The sequence below is a fragment of the Amblyraja radiata genome, chromosome 13, assembly GCF_010909765.2.
Source record: "Amblyraja radiata isolate CabotCenter1 chromosome 13, sAmbRad1.1.pri, whole genome shotgun sequence".
NCBI classification, from domain to species: domain Eukaryota; kingdom Metazoa; phylum Chordata; class Chondrichthyes; order Rajiformes; family Rajidae; genus Amblyraja; species Amblyraja radiata.
In genome coordinates this window covers 13,205,180-13,230,564 of record NC_045968.1, presented here as the reverse complement: position 1 = coordinate 13,230,564, position 25,385 = coordinate 13,205,180, and the positions used below count along the sequence as shown (strand labels likewise).

The 25,385-nt window shown below is 39.3% G+C and overlaps 1 protein-coding gene across 5 annotated transcripts in view; it reads right to left on the bottom strand.

The window, feature by feature from the left end:
- Positions 1 to 1,940: 1,940 nt before the first annotated feature.
- nlgn1 (neuroligin 1) overlaps positions 1,941 to 25,385 on the bottom strand; it is a 397,825-nt gene continuing 374,380 nt past the window's right edge. For all 5 annotated transcript variants that reach the window (XM_033031264.1, XM_033031262.1, XM_033031265.1 and 2 more), the window contains 3 exons: positions 15,511 to 15,723; positions 10,868 to 11,657; positions 1,941 to 5,458 (listed from right to left, as the gene is read on the bottom strand). In XM_033031264.1, the coding sequence (XP_032887155.1) occupies positions 4,633 to 5,458; positions 10,868 to 11,657; positions 15,511 to 15,723 (1,829 nt within the window). In that variant the 3' untranslated portion in view covers positions 1,941 to 4,632. The remainder of the gene's footprint in view (positions 5,459 to 10,867; positions 11,658 to 15,510; positions 15,724 to 25,385) is intronic.

The window sequence follows — 25,385 nt, the reverse complement described above, 5'->3', positions numbered from 1 at the left end:
TAAAACTATATACAGATATAAACACTGTAAATTGACAGTATAATACGGTACAGAGTTTTAAACTGCACTGTTTATCAGGCTCGGCAGCATTAGCAAAGACATCAACGTGTAGGACAACTGAATACACAATAACATCTTTTCATAAAAAATTTTAGATTTATAATGTGCTCTTATAGTTGAGAGTTGTTCAACGTGGGACTGGGAAATTGTGCATTTTGTATCTGCTGTTTGGATTCAATCAACATGCACTTCAGGTTAGAAGTACTATGCGAAGAACTTCTTTCTGCTTCCATGGAAAGGAAAATCAAGCAGGCCAGACTACAGAACTAATTGCCAACCTGGAAGTTAGAATAGAATATTTGCTATATCGTTCCAATATTGCATTTTTATCCCACATCAGAAGACCATTCCCTTGCTTCCGAAAATTAATATTTTATATTTTACCCCGTGTCAGTTTTGCAGTTTGGGACCAGAGAGAGTGGGAGAGAGGGAGAGAGAGAGAGAGAGAGAGAGAGAGAGAGAGCGAGAGAGAGAGAGAGAGAGAGAGAGAGAGAGAGAGAGAGAGAGAGATAGAGAGAGAGAGAGAGAGAGAGAGAGAGAGAGTGAGAGAGAGAGAGAGAGAGAAGAGTAGAGAGAGATAGATATAAGGAGAGGCTCGAGCTCTCTCCTTCTCCTCTCTCTCTCTCTCTCTCCTTCTCTCTCCACTCTCTCTCTCTCTCTCTGTCTCTCTCTCTCTCCTCTCTCTCTCTCTCTCTCTCTCTCACTCTCTCTACATCTACTCCTCTCTCGCTGTACTCTCCCACCATACTACCTCTCCCTAGCGCTTCCTCTTTTCTAAGAGGGGAGACAGACAGACAGGTAGAGAAAGGGAAGATGGAGAGAGAGATAGAGAGAGAAAGAGAGCGAGAGAGAGTCTCCTGCAAAATCACAATTCAATAATGGCAGCCGCCTGTTATGTTTTGAGGTCGTAATGGTTTACTATTTATACTGCAGTGGCGCATCAAACAGACCAGGAAAAGTAGAGTTTTGATTCATGGTCCCTATTGACAGTGGAAGTGCTGTAAACTTAACCAGGGTTGATGGTCTTGCTAACCAGTGGCTGCTGTTGGCAAATGATATTAGTGAGTATGTGTTTGAGTGCATGTGTGTGTAAGTAGGGATGTATGTGAATGGAATGAGAAAGGTATTCGGGTTAGTTATGATTGATATCCTTAATCAAACAGGCTGCTGCTACCTGGACTTGCAGATGACTTCGCACCATCTGGTATAGAATGCCAGGAGGTTGTGAGGATATACATTATACAATCTTTTATTACAAATTGCCATTTTTGGGAGAAACAGAGAATATTGGAAGGATTTATTGCATACTAAATGGAAAATAAATATACTCTAAAGTAAAAAAAATCCTTCCATAAAATTCTGGAAATAAATTTAGCTTGATAAAATATCTAACAGGGACTCCAGTCACAGAGTACAAGAAACTAGATAACAATGAGGAACAGCCTGGACAAGTTAAAAAATATTATATTTATTAATGATATTAGGAAATGTTTGAGTCATGGTTGTTCAGACATAAATTTCACAGTCATTTGAGGGTATTATGCCTTTGCAAATAAAATTAAATGATTGTTTCTGCAAGTGACAAATGGCAGGGAAATATTTGATGACAAAAATCATTCGATTTGTGAAAACAAAAACTTAGAAACATATACAGGCTGTGCAATATACCATGAACTTTGTTTGGGAAACGATCCTGAACAAATGCTTTTTGTGCACTTCAACAATCAAATGGTTTTTGGCAAATGTTCACTCAAACTATCTAATGTCGCTTACGTTAAGTAGCAATACTCAAATACAACTTATCACTGGAAAATGAAAAGGGCAAATTACCTCAAACAGCACAGGAGAAACAATTTACAAGCAACAAACTGTCAGGGCACTTTTGACAGCCCTTATTATTTTAATTTCCCCAGTTGTGTCACAATATTCATGTGAAATACACGCAATAAATCTCATGTTCTGCCTTCTTACAACAATTAAAGCCGCAATATGTCATAAATTCAGTTTAAGTTCATGATATCTTGTAATTTAATTCAAAAAAATCCAAATTAGCAAAATTGTGAAGTTATAAAATTGGAGTAAAACGTTTTTAAGTATTCATTCCCATTCTAATCCTTCTTTCTTGTCAGATTTCATAAATAGCATGTCCATACTGAATGTATAAGGGATCACAACCGATGCTATACTGCATGCCGTCAACTATGAACAATTTTAAAACCTTCTACATACATTTTACAGATAATGTCACCAGGAGCTCTCAGAGCAGAATACTCATTTGCAAATATTTACAAAATATGTAGATTTCTCATGTTGAGGTTCCTCGAGAATAAACCGAACCGGACTTTTCTTTGTGAACAAAATATAAAAAAAAATGTTTTTACAGGTGGTTACAGTTCTAATGTCTATTAGCGAATAGTAACTGCGCAGCATCTTTTCGATATTTAACACAACAGAAGCAATGCGCATGTAAATTACAGCAATTCCAAGGTAAATCATTTACAGAAAGCACAGCACAATAAAGAACATTTCTGTTCCTTCATTTTTAATGTATTTCAAATCAAATTAGCATGTTGTTACCAAATGCAAACTTATGCAAAAAAGGTCCAGACTTTCCAAAAAAAAAAATCACTTAATGAAATTAAGTAAACAACTGCTTTACAAACCACAATCATTTATATGAGAATTAATTAATTGCTAGGAGTCTAGGGAAACCATAAAACTCAAAAGTTTTATTCTAAGTTTTAACACTGCATTAAGTAATTAATGAGCATTATCCATTCACATCATAAATTGCCTCGCATGTCGCAAAACTACTTGGAGAAATCTCTTCCTATTACTCATTTTTTTCCAGATTATTAATCAAAAGCTTTCTTGAGTAAAACAATTCCAAATCAGTTCTGATACTCGTGCTTATTAGGAAATAGTTTAATAAACAGCAAATATCTATGCAGCACTAAGTTATTTAATTTAATTGATTTCATTTAGGTTTGCATGATTTACGATGAACCATATGAAATCTGTTACACACTGCTTGTATACGTGGAGCAGATGATCAGGAGTAATTCAATGGCTGTCATATAAAGATGCCCGCAACAAATATTTTTTTTTAAAGGGAAAAACTATGAATTTTTAACATGCTTTCAGATAAACGAAAAGTGTTTTGGGGCATGCATAACAAAATCAAATGTTGTGAGTCATTTATACAACAGAAAATAAAAATAATTTGGCGAAAGTTCGTCTGGCAATTTTGATGTCCTCCTAAAAGTGGCAGTGGTGTTATATCCAATCAATGGTAACATGACATTAAGCAGGTTGTAAACTTTTCAATTCACATAACTAATTGAAAGAAGGATGGTTAATCACATTCTGCTATTTTGTTATACATTTTATGCCAATGTTATTGCAAAATAATCTGAATTCAATATCCTTCCCAATGCATTCGCATTCTGAGAATTTCTGATCAACTTGTTATTTAATAAAACTAACTTTAACTTTACTTAAATCTTTATTTATTTTGGCATAGGGTCTCATTTCTCAATAGCACATTGTTAGAATGAACATACTGCTGTCAACCACACTGTCAATGATACTTGCGAACGAGAGCAAACTAGATTCCTTTTACTGCTGTTTGATAAGCTGGCACTAAATAATTAGAAAAGGACTGGAATTTGATGAAGAAAAATTACAACACCGAAAATTCCCTTTTCTAGAATTTATGACTGTGTTTACGTCAACAATTATTCTAGCACATTTTTGTACAAAACTACTTTCTTTGATCTGTTTATTGAAACTACCAAGAACTTATTGATTGGATTTGCATCAAACTCTTCCTCAGGTTGTCATCTGGTGAAGGAAGTGTTTTTAATACTAATTTTTATGGGGAAGCAAAGTATGTTCTTATCACAGCTTATTGAGCAGCACAGTCACAAAGCAGATAAATAATCATGCGCATCGTGCTAAAAATGTCCTGTCGCATGTTTGCCGAAATTGTGTTGAAAGCACTTTGCAAAAAGCTGTTCATGGCAGTAATTGGTCTATTCTTCTGTCTCATTGAAAGAAAGCAGTCATATCCTTGTGCATGAATACTCTACACAAAACTTAACAGCATGTACTGAATGTACATTTCATTAGCAAATTTGAACAATGGCATTGTTCCAAAAAGAAAATAGACAGAATTTGTTTCATTCTAGGAACTTGCTCCTTGTGCATTTGTGCAGTCTTCAAAGTTATTGTTTTAAATCCTTCTTCATTAGTGCAACACATGCCTAACGGGACAACATTGCTTTGGCACCAAAGCAGAACATGTAGTTCAAAGTCTTCAGAGAAAAATACTTCTCCTTTCCCAAGAGAACTGCAAAATATTGCCATCTACTAGAATTTGTTTAATTGATCAGACGGGTCCAAACTTACTTGCCTTTTAGGAATTTATCCAACTGTATTAAAGACAATTACCACAGATTGTTTCCTCTTAATATTTAGTAATGGTCATGCACCATGAACACCAATTCAAATATGATCTTCACTCGCAATCTCACACTTTTTGAGTTGTTGTTATCTTCAGATCTTGCCTGGCTATACCCTAGTTGTTGAATGTGAGTGGGGATGAGGATGAGGAAGAGTGTTGTTTTGTCCTCCTGTAAATGTGTTGAACGTGTGGAGCGGCTGCATACCAGGTATAGTATTTGGAATCATAGTAATGGTCTTCGGTGTCATTAAAGGTATATCGTCTGGGGATCGCCTCATTGCTAATGTGTAATCCGGAGGGCAGGCTGTCCGCAGAACAACCTCGTGTGGATGGATGGAGTCACATTCGTGATCAAGATCAGTGTGCTTCATCTGCAGGGACATAATTTCTTCTTCTTGTGCATGAGTTAGGTCATTGGCGGTGTTGCGTTGAGGGCTGCATCTTCTGTGAACATCGTGCCTCCTTTTATCCTTCTTATAATACAACGCTGCAAAGGCAAGGATATTTAAGAACAAAAGGGAAGCTCCAACCGCAATGGTAACACTTAACTCCGTTGAGTAGTCCCTTTGATCAACCAAGAAAGGGCCCGCAGAATGCTTCTGGTCGTCTTGCTTGACAGTGGGAAAGACCGAGGTCACAGGACGTTTCGTGGTGACAGACCACTTCTTTGATGGTCTGTTTGTAATTTCAGACGGGACTTTAGTAGTTGTAGACGTATACTGGGAAATGTCATTCAAACTATGTAAGTGAGGAACCAGCTCTAACCATAAGTTGACTTTATTGGCTCTGTAATGCTCTTTAACGCGCGGTTTCAGTCCAATGTGCAGGTAGAGTTGATCTTTCTGAGTATATCTTGACCAGGCAACCTCTTCAAAGCGGTTTGGTTTGGTGTGGATAAATTTGGTATCCTGAGGGACCGGTTGATTTGGGTCACTGCAGAGGGGAATACATTTGGATTTAACAGATCATGATGGAATCGCACAAAAAAGCAACAAAAGAATCATACATTTTCCAGATATTCTGTTGTTTTACTAATTAATCTTCCCTGCGTGGACTTGGAAATAAATATCACTGATGCTTTTTTGGAGAAATGATTGTTAATGAAGTGAACAGCAATGCTGAAAGTAAGTCGGCACTTTGTGGAAATTTATTTACAATCATATTTTCCCAGAAATAATTTTCATTTTTGTTCACGCTCATATGTAAAATTCCCTCTGTAGTTTTAAACTGGGATCAGTGAATGGGCAAAAACAAACCAATTCAAGTGTTGCAGTGCTCACATGTAAATATAAGTAATATGTCAAACAAGATCACAGAGCTGCAAGCACAATATGCTATACAGTACATGGTGCAATGAATGATATGGTGGTAAGAATGGAAATACAGCACAAACAAGGACTGGTAATCTAACAATTCTGGGTGCAAGGAAAGAAATAGAGGGAATAAAGTAAAGAAATTATGAAGGCAATGAAAGATTTGGCAATTAAAGAGTTAAAGAGAGATTTGAATAGCATTTAAACTAGGGACCAAGTGAGAGGCTACTACATTATGTAGAAACCAGGATTTGCTGATGCTGGTTTACCAAAAAAGAAACACTAAGTGCTTGAGTAACTCAGCGCGTCAAGCAGCATTTCAGGAGAACATGGATAAGAAACGTTTTGGGTCAGGACCCTTCTTCAGTTACTACGTTGCTTGTGTATCAATGGCCACCAAATAGTGAGCAGAATATTGATGAACAAGCACGTTGGAAAATTACAGAAAGATGCACAGAATTCACACTATAAGAAACTAGTTGAGGCAGGTTCAATGACAACATTTAAAATATATTTACACAGGTACATGGATGGGAAAGGTGCAGAGGGACACGGGCCAAATGCAGGCAAATGGGACTGGCTTAGATGGGGCATCGTGGTCGGGTATGGACAAGTTGAGCCAAAGGGCCAGTTTTCGGCTGCATTGCTCTGACTCTAATATAAACTTGAAGAGAAGGAGAGAATGGGAGAATTCCTGAACATGGCAGGGAACATTCTTGGTCAATTAACAAGAAAACAGTACAGGAACAGATTCTAGGTAATTACTGTGAAGGAATGCAAGAAAACATAGAAACATAGAAATATAGAAAATAGGTGCAGGAGGAGGCCATTCGGCCCTTCGAGCCAGCACCGCCATTCATTGTGATCATGGCTGATCGTCCCCAATCAATAACCCGTGCCTGCCTTCTCCCAATACCCCTTGATTCCACTAGCCCCTAGAGCTCTATCAAACTCTTTCATAAATCCATCCAGTGATTTGGCCTCCACTGCCCTCTGTGGCAGGGAATACCACTAATTCACAACTCTCTGGGTGAAAAAGTTTTTTCTTACCTCAGTCTTAAATGGGCTCTCCTTTATTCTAAGACTGTGGCTCCTGGTTCTGGACTCGCCCAACATTGGGAACATTTTTCCTGCATCTAGCTTGAACAGTCCTTTTATAATTTTATATGTTTCTATAAGATACCCCCTCATCCTTCTAAGCTCCAGTGAATACAAGCCTAGTCTTTTCAATCTTTCCTCATATGACAGTCCCGCCATCCCAGGGATCAATCTCGTGAACCTACGCTGCACTGCCTCAATCACAAGGATGTCCTTCCTCAAATTAGGAGACCAAAACTGTACACAATACTCCAGATGTGGTCTTACCTGAGCCCTATACAACTGCAGAAGAACCTCTTTACTCCTATACTGAAATGCTCTTGTTATGAAGGACAACATTCCATTAGCTTTCTTCACTGCCTGCTGTACCTGCACGCCAACTTTCATTGACCGGTGTACAACGACGCCCAGGTCTCACTGTACCTCCCCCATACCTAACCTAACCCCATTGAGATAATAATCTGCCCCCTTGTTTTTGCTGCCAAAGTGGATAACCTCACATTTATCTATATTATACTGCATCTGCCACGCATCTGCCCACTCACTCAACCTGTCCAGGTCACCCTGCAACCCCCTAACATCCTCTTCACAGTTCACGCTGCCACCCAGCTTTGTGTCATCCACCAACTTGCTAGTGTTGCTCCTAATTCCCTCTTCCAAATTATTAATATATATGGTAAACAGTTGCGGTCCCAACACCGAGCCTTGCGGCACTCCACTCGCCACTGCCTGCCATTCTGAAAAGGACCCGTTCACTTCTACTCTTTGCTTCCTGTCTGCCTACCAATTTTCTATTTTCTAATTTTCAATATGTCAACACCCTATCCCCAATACCATGGGCTCTAATTTTTAATTAATAGTATTGGGTAGGCTAATGGGACTGTCTCCCATGCGGGATCTTATCAAAGGCTTTCTGAAAGTCTAGATACACTACATCCACTGGCTCCCCTTCATCCATTTTACTTGTCACATCCTCAAAAAATTCCAGAAGATTAGTCAAGCATGATTTCCTTTCCATAAATCCATGTTGAATTGGACTAATCCTTTTATTGCTATCATGCCCCATTATTACCTCTTTAATAATTGACTCCAGCATCTTTCCCACCACCAAGAGTCAGGCTAACTGGTCTGTAATTCCCCGTTTTCTCTCTCACTCCTTTCTTGAAAAATGGGATAACATTAGCTATCCTCCAATCCACAGTAACTGATCCTGAATCTATTGAACATTGGAAAATGATCACCAATGCGTCCACTATTTCTAGAGCCACCTCCCTGAGGACCCTGGGATGCAGACCATCAGGCCCAGGGGATTTATCATCCTTCAGTCCCATTAGCCTACCTAATACTATTTCTCGCCTAATGAACATTTATTTCAGTTCCTCTACCCCCTTAGATCCTCTGTCCTCCAGTACATCTGGGAGATTGTTTGTGTCTTCCTCAGTGAAGACAGATCCGAAGTACCTGTTCAACTCTTCTGCCATTTCCTTGTTACCCATAATAATTTCACCCGTGTCTGCCTTCAAGGGACCCACATTTGACTTTGCTACTCTTTTACCCTTAACATATCTAAAGAAGCTTTTACTGTCAATCTTTATATTCCTGGTCAGCTTCTCCTCGTACTTCATCTTTTCAGCCCGTAATGCCCGTTTTATTTCCTTCTGTTGTCCTATGAAAGTTTCCCAATCCTCTGGCTTCCGGCTACTCTTTGCTGTATTATACATCTTTTCTTTTAGTTTTATTCTATCCCTAACTTCTCTTGTCAGCCACGGTTGCCTCCTACTCCCCTTAGATTCTTTCTTCCTTTTTGGAATGAAATGATCCTGCGTCTTCCGGATTATGCCCAGAAATTCCTGCCATTGCTGTTCCACCGTCATTCCTGCTAGAATCCCTTTCCAGTCAACCTTGGCCAGCTCCTGCCTTCAAAGTCCCCTTTGTTCAACTGCATCACTGACACTTCCGATTTAACCTTCTCCTTCTCAAATTGCAGATTAAAACTAATCATATTATGATCACTACCTCCAAGCTGTTCCTTTACCTCGAGTTCTCTTATCAAATTTGGTTCATTGGACAACACTAAATCCAGAATTGCCTTTTCTCTGGTCGGCTCCATTACAAGCTGCTCTAAGAATCCATCTCGGAGGCACTCTACAAACTCTCTTTCTTGGGGTCCTGAACCAACCTGATTTTCCCAGTCTACCTGCATATTGAAATCCCCCATCACCACAGAAAAGATCCTTGGAAGGTAAAATAAAATAAATTTGAGGAAGTAGCGAATATTTTGCATCTACAGTATCTCCAGAATACAGAATCTACTGGAACAGTAAATAAGACAAGAATGATTTCTAATTGGATATGAATAAAGAGGTAGTAGTTTAAAGATTGTAGTCCTTGAGGGCGAAAAGGCACCTGATGGGATTGCATGAAAATTTGATTTTTGTGGGAAGTATGGAATCTCCCGATCCAGGGACCATACTGTATCAACTGTCCTTGGATATGGAGGTGACATCAGAGGATCAAGTGGTATATTTTTGTTTGAAGAAAGCACAGAAATGTAACCATGCCAACTAAGGGCCTATTAAGAGATCATCCGTTTTGTGGAAAACTTTGGGGCAATAATCCAGGACAATATTAAGTGTCGTTTACAAAGGTACGGGTTATAAATTAAAGTCTGCACAGATGTGTTCATGTAACAAAGAAGGATCAAAAGTTCAAAGGTATTTTATTGTCACATGTACCAATTAAGGTACAGTGAAAAGCGGAAATGTGGTTAACCTGGATCTTCAAATGAAATTTGAAAACTAACGCAATAGGATTTTAACAAAATTATACCCCCAAGGTGTAAAGGTAATTAAGGATTGCAAAGCAGAGGTGAATGATTTTATTCCTCAGTAGAGGGAAGTATAAACAGTATTTCACTGAGCCGTGTTAGAATAAATGCTCTCCAGAGATTTTCTCCAGAGATGCTGCTTGACCCGTTGATTTACTTCAGTATTGTGTGTCTATCTTTAGAATAATTGCTATTCTTCATTAGCATCTTGCACCTGTACTTCAAGTGCAAATTATACAACATTTAAAAATTTAACAAACGAATAAACTGGGTAATACATGGATACGTGTAGGAAAGAACTGCAGATGCTGGTTTAAATCGAAGATAGACATAAATGCTGGAGTAACTCAGTGGGACAGGAATGGGTGACGTTTGGGGTCGAGACCCTTTTTCAGACTGGATACATCGGATAGACTGATTTGAAATCTGATGCAGAGTGATATGTTTTGTGAGGAAACGCAAGGTGTAGCAGCCTGCACAGTTCATGTAATTTTGAAGGGGGTCCAGGAACAGTGATGTCTGGTCCTGTGTGCAAGCAATCCCTACATTAAGCCAACTTGGGTCGTGGAAATTTGTCCATGTCAAAACTCCCAAAATTTGCTCTTGCAAAATTTATGTGAAAAGGGTAAATATATAAACACAAAAAAAATTTCCGACTCCTATTTCTTGACATATGTGCAGATGATATTTATTTGCATTGGGGAAAATTGCGATATGGAATGCAATGCCATCTTGTTGCGGGAGTTGCCTGTACACTAAAGAGTTAGTAAAGACAAACAAATCCTTTGCTTTGTAGAGTAGCCTAAAGAAAAGGAGGTATGATGACTCTTTATAAACCCAAATGTAAGGCTTGAGCCAAAGTACTGCACTGGGGAAAAAGTGGTTATTTCAGTAAAAGTAAATCACATCAACAATAAGTTACATATCTGAATGAAATGAAAACATCATTGCTATCGTCTCTGGATTAGAAAGCAATATAACTAGACAGAGCATAGATACAGATAATAGTTAATCTTAGAAATACTGCGTTTAATATCAACATTTATGAATGAACAATTTTTGGTAGCATTTGTAGTAGTAGAATAGTTCTTACCCTTGACTTACCCTGTTTTTGCAAAGTTAGTCCAGTAGGTCATCACAACAGCACTTAGCATGACATCATTTTTGGAGAAATTACAAGGGAAAAGTTCAGTTGCACCAATCATTGGGACCCCAAAGACATAAGGAATTTCATCTCCGTGAGATGCATCAGCCCAAGCTGGCATCATGTCACTCTGGCAGTGATGATAAAAGGCATAGAAGAAAGTGGGTGAACCAAACCCTGAATGTAGGTCAGCTGTAGCCACTGCTGGTGCCACCCACTGATGGTCAGTAAACAAAGCCAGCAATGTTTTCCTCCGTGTTTCGGGATTATGCCGGTCCGCCCAATCTGTGTACATGAATTTGATGGTCTCCCTCAGGACATCCTTGCCTTCAGGATAACCATACAAGTTATCCACAAAATTAGACACAGCAAAGTCGAAATCACTGGCTGATACTCCATCCTCGTTGTCCACTATGCTTTCAACAAATTTATATCCCTCACCTTGATTTACTCCCAGCATGATGTCGTAATTAAGGAATTCCCCCTGTTCCATGAGAATCTGAGGATCATCTGGTATAACATCTCCGTCAATGACTGGTCCAAAGGCAATATGGTATCTTGCAGGTTGTATGTCTTGTTCAACAAGTTCCTTGTACTGTTTAGAACGTAAACATTCAATCAACTCAATGGTATCTATCATGTTGCAGCCAACTTTTGTGGCCAACTGCCTTGCGAACTTTGCTGGCTGATAGCTGACTGCCCAGCTGGACAAAGCAGTACCACTTTGTGCTATTGCTCTCTGAAAAAGGCCTGTGGATAGATATCACAAAAGGTACTAAGAAAGTCATCAAAGTTTATGATAACATTTAATTGTCACACTTTAATCAGAACTAGTGGTGGCACTTGATCATCAAAGTGGTTCAATAGTATTGTTGAAACAAGGAACTGCAGATGCTGGTTTACACGCACAGGGACACAGGTGCTGGAGTAACTCAGCAGGTAAGGCAACATCTCTGGAGAACATGCAGAGGTGACGTTTCAGGTCAGACTGTCTGAATCAGTCTGAAGAAGGTTTCCGTCCCGAAACGTCACCTATTCATGTTCTCCAGAGATGCTGCCTGAACCGCTGAGTTACTCCAGCACGTTGTGTTCTTTGTGTAGCTTCAATTGTATTATTCCCTTTAAAACACAAAATTGCATAGTGATTTAATTAACTGCACTTGAGAACACTCCAATCCACAGCACTTGAGGACACTAAAATTGAGATAAAATTGAGGTAAATCAGGAAAATTAAAGGATTTATAGTTATTTATACTTTACAATACTTTACACTTAATTTCACATTCAATTTTTGGATTATTTGGTGCATTCATTTAATGTTTGATGGTGACTATCAAATTTCCTGTCAGTTTTGGAGTTGCTAATCCCATCACAGTTGAATTGGCATAGCTAGGAATTGTTAAGCAAAAAGTTCCATATGCTACTACAATATATTTATGGTCACATGTTATAATAGAATTCTGACATTATCACACACATAAGCATTCTATTTTACCAGAGGACATAGCTTTGAATTATATCGTAACATATTTAAAATGCACAACATTTTTCATCCATGAATTCTGCTGAAATTTTATCACCTGTCTTTTCTCTTTGCAGGTGTTGAAGCATTTATCTCTTCATTATTTTCTTACTTTATATTTTGGACAGCATATTAAGAATATGCTGTCCAATATAACAATGTTAAGAACATTATATTATGTATCAGCATATTAAGAACTAGCAAGATCTATAACCTACCACATTAACAAACTCATCATCACCTAATCCTTTGTCGTAAACAATGACAGAAGTGTTCTGTAAAATGTCATGATTATTTTCACTGTTTTAGTGCCTGTTACAAGATTATTTAAAGCGTTATAAATGATATACAGTAATAATAATTGAAAAGAGTACTTAACGTACTCATCGTTGTTCACCAGCTCCAACAACTGCTGAAAAGTATATTATAGGAAAAAGGAAAAATTGTCTATAAAATAGAATCATAGAGTGATACAGTGTGGAAACAGGCCCTTCGGCCCAACTTGCCCACACTGGCCAACATGTCCCAGCTACACTAGTCCCACCTGTCTGCGCTTGGTCCATATCCCTCCAAACCTGTCCTATCCATGTACCTGTCCACCTGTTTCTTAAACGTTGGGATAATCCCAGCCTCAACTACCTCCTCTGGCAGCTTGTTCCATACACCCATCACCCTTTGTGTGAAAAAGTTACCCCTCAGATTCCTATTAAATCTTTTCCCACTCACCTTGAACCTATGTTCTCTGGTCCTCGATCCCCCTACTCTAGGCAAGAGATTCTGTGCATCTACCCGATCTATTCCTCTCATGATTTTATACACCTCAAGAAGATCATCCCTCATCCTCCTGCGCTCCAAGGAATAGAGACCCAGCCTACTCAACCTCTCCCTATAACTCAGACCCTCTAGTCCTGGCAACATCCTCGTAAATCTTCTCTGAATCCTTTCAAGCTTGACAATATATTTTCTATAACATGGTGCCCAGAACTGAACACAATACTCTAAATGCGGTCTCACCAAAGTCTTACACAACTGCAACATAACCTCCCAACTTCTATACCAAAGAAAATGTATTGGGGTATTATGCTTCAGAGTGAGCAATGGTAAAAAATAAACAGTATTTTACAGAGGCAACTGACCCTTCGGCCCAATGTGCCCACACTGACCAACATGTCTCATCTACACTAGTCCCAAATAGGTTTTAAACTACAGGTATATGTTGACTACTCTTGAGTTTTAGCAAAACCTCAGGTTAAGGCAATTACTCAGTGCCAGTTTGCTGCAGAAGAGAAGTATTGCACATTTTTCAGCAAATAAGTGCACAGTATGGTTTTAAAAAATCTTCACAGGAGGATCCACTGAAACACCAATTAAAATGGATTTCTGAAAAACTAAATGAAGTTCTCTTTAACTCAAAATGTTTCAAGTGTAAAATATACTTGAGATTAGTTTTAAAACACAAAAATCTGTTGCACTTTAAAGAACATATTTCATTCATTGAGAATATGTTTAAACAAAGAGGAAACCAAGAGAATTATTTTGAACCTTGTAAGCCACCATCAAGTTAAACACACGAAAGAAGAAAACATTTCAGAAACGTTCAGTTTGACTTTGTCCATAATAAATTATTTACATTTGCTAAACTACATAGTATCTCTAATATACACACATGATAAAAGTATTTCAATTGCTGAAAAACAATTAGCACTAAACTGCAATCTACACATTAGGATAAAATGAAAAGCAGCTTCAGATCTTTTGACTCAACTTTTGCATTGTGTGACAATGGTTCTGTGCATCTGCATGACAGATGATAACTGAAGAAAGATGAAGTATTCAAAACTTAAAATACACAAATTGATTAGGACATCGATGGACTCCCTTTACAATGGTTTAAGGTGGGGTTCAATTCATAAAATAGCTTTCAATGTCAACAAAAATGTGATCATAAAACATTTTATCTGATCATTTTTGCAGCACTTTCAGCACTGTGCAGGAAGATTGTTGAAATAGACAGCAAGGATTTTGAGACAGGAGACTCCTTTCAAATGTTCCCATATATTTTGAAACATGTAAGCCTCAGCACAACAGGCTTGTGCCTTGCCTCTTTTGATATGGTGTATTCCATAGATAGTAAAATATGAAAAAGCAAGGAGTAAATTTGCCAGGTAATTATTGGTGAAAGCCACAAATTTGCATTTGCGTGACTCTTTCAGGAGATTGTCTCCTAATTAAGTTTGTTGTTCAAATTTAAAATGTAAAGAAATCGCACAACATTAATGACAGTGAACAAACAGAACTGATTGGCAGGCAATGAGCATGCAAAAGAGTGAGAGATGTATGTGGAGCAAGATGCAGAATAGAAATCTTATGAATGAATGGATGACCAGGTTGACTAGCTTCTACCTCAGAACTAATCTTCTCTTGTAGTGGTAGGCTAATGGGGTAAACAGATACTCACGCACATAAACATCTGCTTGTGACCTCGATGCTTTGACAATTTTGGATCATGCATGCAAAACATTCAAACATTTTTCAAATGACAGCAAGCGGGTCATGCATTCTCAAACAAAAGATTTCTGAACCAGGCACTGAAAATTTTTTTTCCTTCATTTTATTTGAAATTCTACAATCCAATAACATCACTGATGGAAGAATGAAAGTAGAGAGTGGAGTGGCATGACAAAAGGACTTTAATATATCTGCCATCATTAGTAATATCATTGGCAGCATATATTTCAAGAGTGGGTTTATTTTGACAAACAACCACTTTATAAGAAGGGGAAATAACCAAAAGCATCAGCTACTTTGATGTGCTGGTGTGCTGTTCAGAAGTCCACTGGAAAATTTATTTTGCTGTTATTTATTAAGATCAATAGGCTAGAGAAAATGTGTCACTCAAAATGTGAGCATGCACATAAGAATTGACTCAGAATAAAAAAAACATCTAATACAGCCAAAAAGATTGCTCTTTTCTGAGTTTCGGTCAACAATTATATATAAATATATACAGAGTGTCACAGGATACTAATGGCGGTGGCATGCAGACACCAAAATTGTCAAAATTTTCAACCTGCTTAATACCTTTGGTTGAATTGCTCCAACGGTTACCTTCAGAATAATGGGACAAAGTCAACAAATTGACGCAAGAGCCCCCAGCACCAGATCCAAAAACAGTTATTCTTAATGGATCGCCGCTGAAGAAAGCTATATTTTCACTAATCCATCGTAAAGCTTGTATTTGATCAAGAAGCCCATAGTTTCCTTTCGCGGCTTGGTCCCCAGTGCTCAGGAATCCTGTGGCAACAAAGCAGAAGCAGGGAAATTTAAGAGTAAACGCGAAAAATTTTAAAGTCAACATAGTGAATATTTGTCCGAGAAAGGGCACAAAGTGCTGGAGTAACTCAGCAGGTCAGGCAACATCTCTGGAGAACACTTGGTGACGCTTTGGGTCGCGTCCCTTCTTCAGATTGATAGGTCCTCAACCCAAAATAGGTCGCGACACAAAACATCACCTATCAATGTCCTCCGGAGATGCTGCCTAATGCCCCTGTCCAACTTAGGAAACCTGAACGGAAACCTCTGGAGACTTGGCGCCCCACCCAAGGTTTCCCTGCGGTTCCCGGAGGTTGCAGGTGGTTGCCGGAGGTTGCAGGTAACGGAAGCAGGTAGGGAGACTGACAAAAACCTCCGGGAACCGTACGGAAACCTTGGGCGGGGGACAAAGTCTCCAGAGGTTTCCGTTCAGGTTTCCTAAATGGGACAGGGGCATAACCCTCTGAGTTACTCCAGCACTTTGTGTCTTTTTTTGTCAAACAGCATCTGCAGTTCCTTGTTTCTCAAGCATTTGTCAGACATATTTTAAGGATTGTATTATGTTGCTTTCAATAGTCTCATCCAAAGTTTTAGATGTTTCATCAATGCAGAAATGAAGAAATGAATAAACAAAGTGCTCCAAATCTAGTCGCTTTCTCATCAGGAAAACATTCCTCCTGTAATAAATAACTTTATTTTCTCGCATGAACTTATTTTCTAGTACCCAAAAAGCTCTACTCAGATCAGCATTCTGTGGAGGATAATGGTTTCTCCTGTTTATGCTTAGCTTTAATTGTTACAATTGTTCACACTGCATTCCTGTGTTCAATTTCCACTACAACAAATGATTATCATTTGCCAAAAGAGGAATTATCGATTTGCTTTTTTTCCCTTATCATACAAAGCGGGGCATGTCCAATACCTCGAATGGTACAAAGCAAACAACCACTATCATAAAGCATTGGCAAAACTGTATAGCACTGACGCATTCACTTTCAACAGAAATAAAATGGGGGTGCTTTCATTCTGATTGAGTATATCAATTTGATGATTTCTATTATTTTGAATGTTTGAGAAGCAAAGTATTAAGTGAACAAACCTCATTGTTTTCTTGGATCAATAACATGCAGTTGAGATTGATTTACAAAGTACTATGGAACATGCTCATTGTCAATTGTTAGTCCATCTTACATTGCACCAAAATTATATTTCCATTAACTTCAATGCAACAAGAAAATAGCATTCAGTGTAATGTAGGCAGACAATTTCTCTGAGCCTGTTTTAACAAGGGAAATAAGTGAAATTGTCCATTTTAGAGATAACATTAAAAAAGCATAGCTTCTAAATGATAAGAGAGCCCATTTGCTAAGTCATCAGTTGCCAAGGTCATTTAGATAAGGACATCATTGAAGCAGGTTTTGGGTGAAGCTGTCAAGAATGTAGATTGGGATACTGGGAATACAGACTGAGATGTTCTGGCCCTGCCAAAAGTCTGAATGAAGCATAAAAGCATCTGGGATGCTGAATTTCAACTTGGACTGAACCTGAAGCTCAAACCATACCACATTGAAGAGGTGCCCAACAGTTGGACACTATAATATTCCAGGCTCTGAAGGAGGCAATGCAATCGAGTGATGGGGTGGAAGTTTGCTTGAGTCACAGCCAACTCCGTCTCAATGCAGGTATGCTATCCACATTGGACCACAGTAATAGTTCAGGGTGATCCGTGGGCTTGGCAAGCTCTCTACATCCTGAGTGAAGTCAAACCACAAGGAATTGCAGCGAATAGTCGACGCAGCCCAGACCATCACACAAACCAACCTCCCTTCTATTGACTCCATTTATACCTCACGCTGCCTCGGCAAGGCCAACAGCATAATCAAGGACGAGTCACACCCTGGCCACTACCTCTTCTCCCCTCTCCCATCAGGCAAAAGGTATAGCAGTGTGAAAACGCCCACCACCAGATTTGGGGACAGTTTCTTCGCAGCTGTTATCAGACAACTGAATAATCCTACCACAACCAGGGAGCAGTGCTGAACTATCCTTGATCGGACTTTGCTGGCTTTACCATGCACTAAACGTTATTCCCTTATCATGTATCTGTACACTGTAAATGGCTCGATTGTAATCATGTGTCGTCTTTTTGCTGACTGGTTAGCACGCAACAAAAGCTTTTCACTGTACCTTGGTACACCTGACAATAAAATAAACTGAAACTGAAACTATTCAGAGTGGATATCGTTATACACATAGAAGCATATATGCAATCTTGGCAAATGTATATGCCTGTTGATTTTTATTCAAGCAGAAGATGAATTCTCTGATTAGAGAAGCCTCTGTTGTGCCATGAGTGTAGCGATGTGATGCAAACATTGAAATGTGGTGTATATTAGTAGATTCCTAGGGTGATTCAGAGTTTCCGCTGACTGAAACAATCTTAGTTTCCAGATTTCTTTGGCTGGCTGGAGGTAGCAACATGGTTCCTGATAACTTACAGCCAGAATTCATTTATTGCTCCTTCTTCAAACATTTTTGAAAATACCTTCATACATCTCCTCCTGTATTAGGTTATGCTGGAAACCTGAAGGGCCAGTGTTAATTTTTAGCCCTTGAGGCAACCTTGTACTTATTGACTCTTACATGGTAGATGAATTTGACCTTTCTGCCCATGGATTGAAGGGAGTTCAGCTCCAACCTAAATACTAATAAATAGTGCAGATGCTGGGCATATGGTGGGCATATGGTGGGCAGATGCCGTGCAGTTTTGGTCTCCAAATTTGTAGAAGGACATTCTTGCTATTGAGGGAGTGCAGCGTAGGTTCGCAGAAAATTAATCTGCATTAGAGCATTGTATGAGGATGGACAACTCACACGGGCATTCTTTGTTCTCTCTCAGCATGGAAGCTATTTTGCATAATATACTACATCTGCCATTAGTCCTCAATTGTGCATTGTGATCAGTTTTCCATTAAAAATCAATTAGAAAGCATTAAAAGAACATAAGCTAACCTAGACTGTATACTCTTAAAATTACAGGGTGAAGTAATCTTAAAATCATAATGGTTTAGGTTCGGGAAATTTGCACATAGACAACATTGGCTGAATTGAAGCTAATGGTCTTCTGCCACCTACAATCACTGTCTGTGATCTACCCATTGCTACACACCTCCCTGTGCCAGATGGGGAAGACCTATGTTGCTGGCTTTCAACACCCTGGAGCCCAGTAAGGAAGCCTGAAAGATGTCAGGGCTCAGGCATCACAGTGCACAGCTCCCAATACTGGAACATACCCGATGTCAAGTCATCCAACCTGGGGGTTGAACCTTGCCAGCTGTATTGATTCCATAAGAAAGGACACAAAGTGCTGGAGTATCTGAGTATGTCAGGCAGCATCTCTGGAGAACATGGATAAGTGACGTCTTGGGTCGGGATCCTACTTCAGACTGATTGTGGTGGGAGGTGCGACAGGTGAGAGGAGGCAGGACAAAGCCTGACAAGTGACAGGTGGACACAGGTGAGAGGGGTTCTTGATAGGCAGATGGTTAGGCAAAGGCCAGAGATGGTGTGAGCTAAGGATTGAAGAGTTGCGAGTTGTGAAGCTAGAGGAAGGAATGTAGGTGGAAGGGGATGGGGGGGTGGTAGAAATATGTGCGAGTCCAGTTGGGGCACAAGGGAGAAAGAGGGGTAAAAGAAAGGGAGGTGGATGAAGGGAGGGATTTAGTTAGTTCCCCCCCTTTCTTTTCCCCCTCTCTCTATCGCTAAGTCCTTGACTTGTGTGTTTCAGTCTTCACACCACAGTCTGGGACATTCCACAGATTAAATAACTGAACAGTGGCAGCTCCATCATAATCACTAGCAGGAGTCAATATGATTATGCCCAATAATCTCTTCAACATTTTATGGAAACCAAGATGTTTTCTGAGCAGAAAGGAGAAACAATTGGTGCTGTTAAATTCTGATGTAAATGAGTTGCATTCAATTTATTTCATGGTCAAATTGGAATTGTATATCATTCTACAAGTATTTAAATTAAAATCAGTTGTTCTAGGGAACTCTCACAGTCTAATATGCTTGGCTTTATTTATGGAATAACGATATATAATGCGCATAATGGGGAAGTGACACACTGGGATTGCATTGAAATAGAATATATAAACTCACTTAATCCACTTCATGCCAGAAACCATCCAATACCTAATTTAAGGATGTTACACTATTACAGTTACATCAGAATTTATTTTTCTTCTAATTACGTGGATTATTCATGAGATCACTCCTTCATTCGAGCTTGTGTATGAAGCAATACAAGAAGAAATGGTACTAAAGTTCAATTTTACATAAAATGCCTGCAAATACAATTTTGACATTGAATCACTTTAAACAGTCCTTGCCGCAGTTTGGAACAAAAATAGCCCATTCTGCAAAATGTACATTGTGTCCAAAACTGATCTCAGCACAAAACGGCCATTCTGGGTATTCTGATGAACACCCACGCCTGCTGGTAATGTGGATCTCAGAACAGTCAGGTCAGATATTCTTAGTGATATACGTTAGGCAATTGGTGTAATCAGATTTCTCCAAATAATTATCTTGGTTAAAATCTCAAATTTGTATAAAATCAATTTTACCCTAAAATACTTCGACATACAAAATAGTTATAACTGCTGCAAATCCATTTTATTGAAAATGTTTAATCATTTGCATTCATAAAGATGCTGCCTGCTAACAAATCATTCTACCATTCCAATTCTAATTAGTATTGAGATATTACAGTTGACTGAACCATGAACATATGTGGAAATTAAAACTATCAGTGGGAACATCAGGATAGTTGAAATTCAACAACATAATCTAAATACTGGTTTCAGGAATTTGCCATCTGCCTTTCAGAAATGATTCCAATTAAAACAGGTATTCGAAAAGGCATTCAGAGTCCTGTGGAACATATTATTCTAGAATCGTAAAGAGACATCTGTTCAAAATCCATATTAAAAACCATGTAAACTCACTAACTCTTACTTATTAAAGAAAGCCGTTATATCATTTTTCTACCTAAATTAACTAGCAATAGTAAGTAGTGTTCTTCCAGATCTTCGACAATTCCATACTAGGTACCTTAATTAAAGAACAATTGGCTAGTGAAGTATTTGTATGTCTTGCATTAGGTGTCAACAGAGCTACTGTTTAAGTTAATGCGACTTTGAGAACACAGGTCATTTTCTCAATTGAAAAGCTTTATTTGCCTTATTTCCACTTGCAACAACAGCTTTTCAGGGATGTCAACACAATTATCAAAGGTTTAAAATTCAAGTTGCAGTTGTAAATTATCTTTAATGAAATCAAATTTCCCATGGCACTTAACAGGCTCATCTGTTGAAAAACTATCAGAGCCAAAGGAGACATCAGACTGGGTACCCAAAGTCTTGGTCAAGGAAGGATATTTTAATTCGGAAAAGTGGTGAGGTGTAGGGAATTAATGAAGGACTTCATGAAGTTCTGGCCCAATGACTGAAAATATGGCTCCCCTTGGTTAGCCTAGAGAGTGGAGAGGTGGAAAACGCAATGGTTTGAGAGGCCTGCAGTCTTTGGAAGATGGAGTTTACATAGATGGGAAAAGGCATACAATAAGGGATGATGTGCTCAACTATCTTAAATTATTATCATTTCTAAACTGTTTTGCATTTCCATTTGTGCGTCAGCAACAGCACTGGAGATATGAACAGACTTCCATGAGCTAAGTACAAAATGTTGCTCTGCATTTAAATAAACAAATAAATCACATTATCAAATTAAACAAATCCAATTAAGGCAAGTATAACAAAGCAGGCGTTGATGCAACGACGTATACTGACCACAGTGATCCATTATGACCATAAGTCCTGTAAATGTCTGCAGCTTGAGAATGTTTGCCCAAGAGTTCATGAACAAAGTTTTTCATGATCGGTTTGCTGGCAAAACAACACACAGAAGTGGCAGAACAACTGTAGGCAACCATTAGCATAACCTTTGAGGCAACATATGGAACAGTAATTTATAGAAATCAGTTTACATCTGTGAGGCTGAGTAAGCAAGCAGGCAGTCCAGAGCTTCAGCAAAGTACAGTTGGAACGGGAACAAAAATCAGAGTGCTGGTCGTACTTAACAGCTAATGCAGCATTTCTGGAGATCTGATAGACAATAGATAATAGACGATAGAAGTATATAAAATCATGAGAGGCATAGTTAGGGGAGACAGCCAGAACCTATTTTACATGATGGAATAATCAAATACCAGAGGGCATAACATTAAGGTGAGAGGGGTAAATTTGTGTTACGCAGGTTTTTTACACTGAAGACTGGTAAGTGCCTGGAACGCGATGTCAGGGGGGGGGGGGGGTACTGGGTACTGGAACAGGGTACTGATTGGGGATGATCAGGCATGATCACATTGAATGGCGGTGCTGGCTCGATGGGCCGAATTGCCTACTCCTGCACCTATTGTCTTATTGTCTATTGTCTATTGAAACCTCTGTGGAAATGTTCATTCTGCCAGTATGTGTTTCTGAATGTGGGAGAGGGATCCCCTGGAGAGTGCATTCAGTGCTGAGAACATCACACCATGATCACTCAGCAGTGTAGGGAAGGTCAAAGGAAATATAGTTACATGGGAATCTGGGAATCCACAGTTAGGGAGGCAGATGGGCATTACTGCAGTCACAGATATGCTTCCAGGATGGTTTTAACACAGCATGCAATGCCCGCTGACTGGCATGTATGTGGACTTGGTGAGTAAGGAATTTTAATGAGATAAATGCAAATTGTAGCTCTGCATTTAAATAGTAAGATTAAACGAGAACTTACCAGTTTGAAGTTTGATCTGTATTTTATGAGGAGTTACGATGAGGGATTACGTGAAGAACCCCGCCAGGACGCATGCGTGTCATTCTTCAAAGCAGCGGTGTGAAATCACAGACAACTGTAATGACTAAACATAGTAAGATTAGAGAAGAGGTACCAGTTAAGTATATGATCAAGGGTGGGAGCGGAGGGAACGTAATCCCTCATCGTAACTCCTCATAAAATACAGATCAAACTTCAAACTGGTAAGTTCTCGTTTAATCTTACTATTTTACTTCGGAGTCACGTGAGTGACTACGTGAAGATTTTAAAGCTCTGTGATTTCATGCCGTGGAAACGAGTCCATGCATCACGTCTGCCTTGACTGTAGGAGGAATAGTGTTAACATAATTTGGACATGAATTCGACATTGAAATCATAAAATTTATTAACACAAATTATAACCCTTTTATGGGTTTGAATTAATTTACAGAACTTAAAAAATGTTCTGCAAATGTTCCAGATTTCATCACTGGTTTATTGTAAAATAATTGGAATGTTCTTTCCCCTGACCATCCTGCTGCTTCGAGGACTTGGTCCATGGGCACATCCAATTGTATTGCTGCCGATGTAGCTGCAGCCCTGGTGGAATGAGATTTAAAAATGTTAGTATCCACCCCAGCCTGTGTAAGCACTTGTTTCAGCCATCTCGAGATGGTCTGGACTGTCACTCTTTTGTGAGGTTGCTTGTGGCTGATCAGCAGTCCCTTCTCATTGCCTCTTTGGATTTTTGTTTTCTCTATGTATAATGACAGGTGTCTAACTACAGAGACGGTCATCTGTAGGGTATGACCTAAATAGTATGTTGAGGCCTGCTGATCCCTGTCTGTTCTGCTTTACTAGCTCGTAGATGTGGAACGTAATATTGTCAGGTGAGGAAGTCATGTTGTCCAGTCTAAGTTTATGCAGTGACTGTACCCTCTGTGCCGTGATCAATGCCATTAACATGACTATTTTTAAAGTCAGTCTGTGTAGGGACAGAGCTGATGCTGGAGACCAGTTTCTGAGCGTCTTCAGGACAATGTTTACATCCCAAATTTGGGAGTACCTGGTTTTTGGGGGATTAGTATTAAAAATTCCCCTCATGAGCTTTGTTACCAGTGGGTGAGTACCTACAGAATAACGCTCTGTCCCTTGCCATAGGTAAGTCGACAGGGCACTTCTGGCGCTGTTGATGGCACTGTAACTGAGCCCCTCATCATAGTGGAGGCCTGCCAGATATTCCAGAACAGAATAGATGTTCATGTTTCTGTTGGTGATGTCGTTTTTGAGGCAGTACATTTCCCACTTCCTGATGTAGACCAGATACTGTTTTTTAGTCGATTGTCTTTGGGCCGCCGAGATCATGTTCGCTGTTCGGTCCATTAGTCCCAGTTGTAGAAGTGGTGTTTTTAAACTCTACAAATTAATAGGTTCAAATATTTATGGCATGGGTGGCTATCCCCTGTTACGGGATGTAGCAATAAGTCTGGTCTATGTGGGATGGTAATACATGGTTCTAACACCATGTTTTGTACCACTGGGAACCATGGTTGTGTAGGCCAATCGGGTACTACCAAAATACCAGACGCAGAGTCTTGTTGTATTTTCCTTAATACCCGACTGATGAGGCAGAAAGGAGGGAATGCGTAAATAAACAATTTTCCCCCAATGCAGCGAAAATGCATCTGTCGCTGCTGCCCCAGGGTCTGGTTCCCATGAAACATAGTTTGGTATCTGGTTGTTTAGTCTGGATGCGAATAGATCAATATCTGGTGTTCCATATTTTGCTGTAATATCAGCAAATACTATTTTGTTCAAAATCCATTCGATGTTTTCATTAAATTTGCGTGACCTGGTGTCTGCCACTAAATTTAGTCTCCCTGGTAGGTAAGTGGCTGATATCCAAATATCTCTTTGGATGCACCATTGCCAAATTGAATTAGCCAGATTGTCACATGATATCGATTTGTTTCCACCCATGTGGTTAATGTATGCTACCACGGTGGTATTGTCTATTTGTAGTCGAACATGCTGGTGATATGACCCAGTACAATATGACTTTAGGCCATGGAATGCACCCAACATTTCCAAGTAGTTTATGCCCAGTGCGAGTAAGAAAGATGCCTCCTGTGCAGTCCATCTCCCTCTACAGCTGGTGATGGTATTGGTGGCTCCCCACCCAAGTGCACTGGCATCAGTTTGTAGTACCATGGAAGGGTTACTGACAATGATTGGGTTTGAACAAAGCCAGATGTTGTCTATCCACCATATTAGTTCCGTTTTGGCTTGGATTGGTAGTCTCATAGGTCTGTCAAAGTGACCTGCATTAATTTTGAGCGCTTGTATTTTTGCTCTCTGTAAGTTTTGGTAATGTAGAGGTCCAAATTGTGTGGCTGGGAAAGCAGCCACTATTTTACCAATTACTTTTGCTACCAATCTGATGGATGGTTTTCTGATGTCAATGAGGTTATTGCAAGCCTCTATTAAATCTCTAGCCTTTCCATTAGGTAGTGTCACCATCATGTGAACTGAGTCAATGGTGAATCCCAAATAGTCCATAGTGGTGGACGGCGTTAGTTTAGATTTAACTGGATGGATGATAAATCCCAGTTTTTCAAATAGCTGTTTTGTGGCTGTTACAGTCTGTATGGCCAATTCCAAAGTTTTGCCCACAATGAGTATGTCATCTAAATGTGCCATAACCATGTGTTTACGTTTCCGTAGAAATGCTAGGGCTGGTTTTAAAATTTTTGTGAACAGCCTGGGGGCTGATGATAGCCCAT